Genomic DNA, 5,115 nt, shown 5'->3' with positions numbered 1-5,115 from the left:
GTAGTCCTAGACACTCAGGGCTGTCTGGACCTTCCTGGGGAACAAGCTGGGGCAGGGTTTGAAACCCTGGGTTGGCCCCTGGGGCCTATGGCGCCTGGCTGGCGGGCCTCTAGCTGAAGACCTACCTCTTATAGCGGGCACAGGAGTAGGGCCACTTGCCTGTGTGAGTCAGCAGTTAGCGTGAGCGGTACTACCTGAGGCGAAGGCAGGTGCCGCACTAGCTGCAAAGGGCCTGTGGGAGCACACGGCTCCTTGATCCTGCTCGACTCCAACTGTGGGAGCGCAGCTCCTCGGATGCCAGGAATTAGACGGAGACATGAGGAATCGCAGGCATATGGGAGAGACTTTACTGTAGGCCAAGTAGCCATTGCTACTATAGGAGCCATCAAAGTAGTTCTTCAAAGTAGCCCCCAAAGGCAGCCCCACAAAGCGGCCCAGCCCCCCTGGCTGGTCAGTGGCCTTATATACACGCTCACACAGAAGAGGCCTCGTGCCAATGAGTGACACAGATGCTACATGAACATGAACAGGTTACCTCAGGGGTCCTCAAACTACGGCCCACGGGCCACATGCGGCCCGCCGAAAACATTTATCTGGCCCACCGGGTGTTTTTGCCGCCTCTGCCTGTCCTGCTTAGCAGCTGACTCGTCCGGGGCCCGCAGTGCGCATGTGTGGAATGTCTGAGGGACAGTGAACTGGCCCCGTTTAAAAAGTTTGAGGACCTCTGGGTTACATCCTCGCCTGCATGCACGCATGTGGCAAACTGGCCTTGATCATCCGGCGTACTCTTGACTAGGGTTCCCACAGGGTCCCTCTCCAGGGAGTGCGCTGGACCAGGTTAAAGATGATGGCAAAGCATGATGCATGCGGGCAGGGATGAGTGCTGCGTTAGTGCCGATGTTGAGGCTGGGCACAGATGAGGAGGGGGCTCAGGGACCAGGTCAGTGTTTCTGATCCCAGGGGCCCATGACAATCCCGAACGGACTCTTCTCCTGGCCCTTTCTAAATGTGTTGTTCTCCTGAGTGGCTGCTGTGAAACAGCAGATTCAAACTCACCCTGTTACTGGTCCAAGGTCTACTCGTGTTCTGGTGCCGGAGCCAAGCTTCACAAGGGCAGAAGCATTCAGATGGGTGCCTGGCCCCTGGAAGCTCTGCCTAAACTGTGTTGCTCAACTGAAGGCTCATGAGTCAGGGACATTCCCACCTACCTTAGGACCAACCAGAGCAGACACCCCCAACTACCGGGCCCAGGGACCTGGAGACAGAAAGGTGAACTGCCTCCAGCCTAAACTTAATTCACACACGGCCACGGAGCTGGAGATCGGATGATTCATTCAGTGTGACCTGACCATGGGACCACTGGATGTCTCAGTCAACTTAGAAAGAGAACGTTAAGATTTCAGTCTTGCCTTGACCAGGTTGGCTCAGTGGGTAGAGCGTCGGCCCTTGGACTGAAGGGTCTTGGGTTTGATTCTGGTCAAGGGCATGTACCTTGGTTGCAGGCTTGATCCCTGGCACTGTCAGGGCACATTTGGGAGGCAACTAATCAATGTGTCCCTCACACATTGATGTTTCTCTCTGTCTCTCTCCCCCCTCCCTTCCACTCTCTCTAAAAATCAATGGAAAATAACTTCAGGTGAGGATTAACAAAACAAAAAAAACACCCATCAAAAAAAAAGATTTCAATCTCCAGTGGGTGTCATAAATTCAGACCAAATAAATAAATAAATAAATAGATTCAGACCAAGAAAAATTAGTAAGGGACATGTAGCTGGTTTCTCGCTCAATAAAACATTTTCCCTTCCAGCTGGAACTGGGACATTGCTCCCACTTCTCACCTTTCCATCTTTCGCAGACTCCCTCCCTCCTGGGGATCCCTAACATCTGCACCCCACAGCTGGGTCTCCTGCTCTACCCAGGAGGGCTGGTTTGGGATCTGGGGATCCTGGGGAAGAAACTAAACCACTAAAAAAACAAAAAACAATACATTTCTTAATACTACCAATGCATTCCTTAGGCATCGAGGTGTTCTAGGTGTTGGAGGTATTGGTGAATCAGGATAAGCTTCCTGCTCTAAACTGACACTAAACTACATTTGCACTAAGGTGTGAGCTCTGCTCGCACAGGTGCGGACCTTTGGGCAGGCTGTGCTCAGGCCTGCACAGACACAGAGCTGTGTTCGGAGGTTTCTGCATGGGGCAGAGGCGCTCCGAGAGGAATTCCCAGAGACAGTATTTAGGAGGGCATGGAAGATGTTAGGTTTGCAGGTGTGGTGTGTACAGTGCAGAACGCAAGAGCGCAGGCCCGCTGAGCTAGAGGCGTGTCCCAGAACCGACGATCCCGTTTACCTGCAGCCCAATGGGATCGCCTGCCTGTAGGGCGAGCGAGATCTGGTTTGAACTGGAGGGCGGCGAGCCCGGGGCCTCGGTGTTGTGGCACAGGTTCTGACCTGTTTGCAGGAGTCCTGGGAGCCACTGAAGGGGTCGGCCAGGGGAGACGCAGTTGTGAATTTGAGGGTGACCTGGCGGGAGTCACAGGAAACGGGGCCACCTGGGGCCGGCGTGGGGGCGAGTGGGCACCTGTTCCTTCCGGTCCCACCTGCCCCTTCCCCTTTCAGAGATCAGGGATGGCCGGCCCTCGGGGAGCGCGCCTGGTGGCATTAGGTCGGCCGCATCCCGTGCGGGCCAGGGCCCTCTTCGCGGGCAGCGGGCAGCCCACTCCTGGGGAGGAAATACTCGGCCATGGCCACGGCCCGAAGCTCCCGCGCCTGGCCTTCCCACCTCACGCTTCCTCCCATCAGGACCCTCGCGGGCACCTCCGGGGAGGCGGAAGCCGGAAGCACGCACTCGAAGCATGCGCGGCCCCCGCCCCAGGAGGGGCACTCGACCTCCGGGCACCTAGGAGACCGGAACTCGCTCCGGGCGGGGCCGCTCTAGGACGCGGAGAACTGGTTATGCGGACTCGGTGATCCCAGGGCCGAGGAAATGAAGGAGCCCTCAGGAAAGATGGTGGTTTTCTGGCGTCTTTGTTTTGAGAGGAAGGCGCTTAGCAGCTCCAGTGTGGGTCCAGTGTTGACCTGGTTTGTTAACCCCCTCGAGTTTCTTCTCTTGCTGTCCCGCGAGCGGCCTGAGAAGCGCCCTTGCCCACAGTTAAGATGGCCGCGGCCACTTCGGCTTCCCTTGGGGGCGCTGGGCGGGTGGCGGGCGAAAGGGAAGGCTGGGGTGCGCGTGCGCCCGCGGGGGGCGAGGGGTCTAGCAGAGGGGGATACGGGGCCAGCATTCAGGGGCCACTGGCCAGATGTCCACTTCCTAATCCCCGTCAGAAGGCCCACTCCATGGCCTTAATAAAAACTATTCTTTTAGCAAGCCAATTCGTTTCTCAATTTTTTTTTTTCATTTACAAGGTATAGAATAATATTCTCTCTTCCCACCCTATTCCTCTTAGCAGTTTCCTAAATATCCCTCCAGAGATGGCCTTTTTGTCTCTGCATGCATGTTAGTGTCACTCTATTATCTATATCTGGTATTTCCAACATTTACTGTGTCTTTAACTAGGACACTGAGCCGAGTGTCTCTCTGCCTTAGAGTCCAGTTATTTCGCAGAAGCGGAAACTAAGGCCTGTTTGTTCCCCAAAGTCAGGCAGCCCATATGACTCGGGGTCTTTAGACTCCGAAATGCCAGCCTTTTCCACCACCTCCTCCTGCCTCCGCAGGCCTGTTCCAGAAAAGCAACATGAAATTTTGAATTTACTGACCCCGCTGACCTTGTGAAAGTGAACTGGGGTTTTGTTTGTTTTGTTTTATAATTTTATGTACAAAGAGAGAGCATTCTGTCATAAGGTAGATGTCTTGAACAACCCATTCATGGAAGTTCTCTTAGTCCAACTTTATGAAGCCTGTGTCCTTCGTGCACTGACGGAAACGCTGGCGGCACATGTTGAGGCCATACTTACGGATCAGACCGTGGCGGTTTGAGCAGACCTGGTAAGAAGAAGAACCCTCGCCAGAACCGGTTTGGCTGACTGACGGAAACGCTGGCGGCACATGTTGAGGCCGTACTTACGGATCAGACCGTGGTGGTTTGAGCAGACCTGGCAAGAAGGAGAACCCTCGCCAGAACCGGTTTGGCTCAGTGGATAAAGCTTCGGCCTGCGGACTCAAGGGTCCCGGGTTCGATTCCGGTCAAGGGCATGTACCTTGGTTGCGGGCACATCCCCAGTGCGGGGCGTGCAGGAGGCAGCAGATCCATGTTTCTCTCTCATGGATGTTTCTGGCTCTCTATCCCTCTCCCTTCCTCTCTGTAAGAAATCAATAAAATATATTTAAAAAAAGAAGAAGAACCCTGGCCGAATCTCCTCGGATGGCTCCAGTAGAGTTGCTGGTGACCCATCTTGCTCACTCTGTAGCAACGAGGCAAAAGGCTGAACTGGGTTCTTTATTCAATTATGATTGGGTAGAAAATTAGATGAGTTACTGGATGAGGGCACATTGTTTTAATGTTTCATTTAAATGTGCCCTGATTTCCCAATTCCAAGCTCTCCTAACAGAATAACGGCAGACTATGCAAGAGCTGCAGCTGCTTCTGTGACAAAGACTAGTAATCTTCGCTTACCTTGAATGATCACTTACTGTAGCCAGCCTCTGCTCTAAGTGCTTTTGCTCGTTAACTCATTGGACGCTCACACTCCAGAGATGGGAACTTTCTGGATCAGGAGGCTGAGGCACGGAGGGATGACCTTGCCCCAGGCCTCCAACTCCAGAACCCATGCTGTATTACCTCAAATGACTGAAGGCACAATCTCAGCAACCAGAGAGAGGTGAGATTTTGGACCAGGTTACCTACCAGGATGCAGTTGTAATGTGGGGCAGTGCAAGAAACAGGGACCTAGGAGGTCAGAAGAGCTGCTTCTGATCACACACACAATTCCGTATCATCATATACCCTGAGTGGCCAGGTTATTATGACCACCCCATCAGTACTTCGTTGGGCCACCTTTTGCCTTCAATACTGCAGCGATTCTTCCTGGCATTGACTCCACGAGATGCTGAAAGGTGATGCGAGGAATCTGACACCATGCCTGATGAATAGCACTGTCCAGTTCTGTGAGATTTGATG

The 5,115-nt window shown here is 53.7% G+C and overlaps 1 protein-coding gene and 1 long non-coding RNA gene across 2 annotated transcripts in view; both read right to left on the bottom strand.

The window, feature by feature from the left end:
* The window catches only part of LOC102757183 (zinc finger protein 764-like), an 8,580-nt gene extending 7,246 nt beyond the window's left edge, over positions 1–1,334 (bottom strand). Inside the window, exons 1-2 of the mRNA XM_015570698.1 lie at positions 1,256–1,334; positions 986–1,030 (exon numbers count right to left, since the gene is read on the bottom strand). Of these exons, the coding sequence (XP_015426184.1) occupies positions 986–1,030; positions 1,256–1,334 (124 nt within the window). The remainder of the gene's footprint in view (positions 1–985; positions 1,031–1,255) is intronic.
* Positions 325–971, bottom strand: LOC107184720. Its single transcript, XR_001515618.1, has 2 exons — positions 734–971; positions 325–535 (listed from the first exon to the last, which is right to left on the bottom strand). It is a non-coding gene; the product is annotated as an uncharacterized LOC107184720 (long non-coding RNA).
* Positions 1,335–5,115: the final 3,781 nt, after the last annotated feature.

The sequence above is a fragment of the Myotis davidii genome, unplaced genomic scaffold (genome assembly GCF_000327345.1).
Source record: "Myotis davidii unplaced genomic scaffold, ASM32734v1 scaffold1047, whole genome shotgun sequence".
Lineage (NCBI taxonomy): Eukaryota > Metazoa > Chordata > Mammalia > Chiroptera > Vespertilionidae > Myotis > Myotis davidii.
Note: the sequence above shows the minus strand (reverse complement) of the source record. Positions and strands in the feature narration are given on the sequence as shown.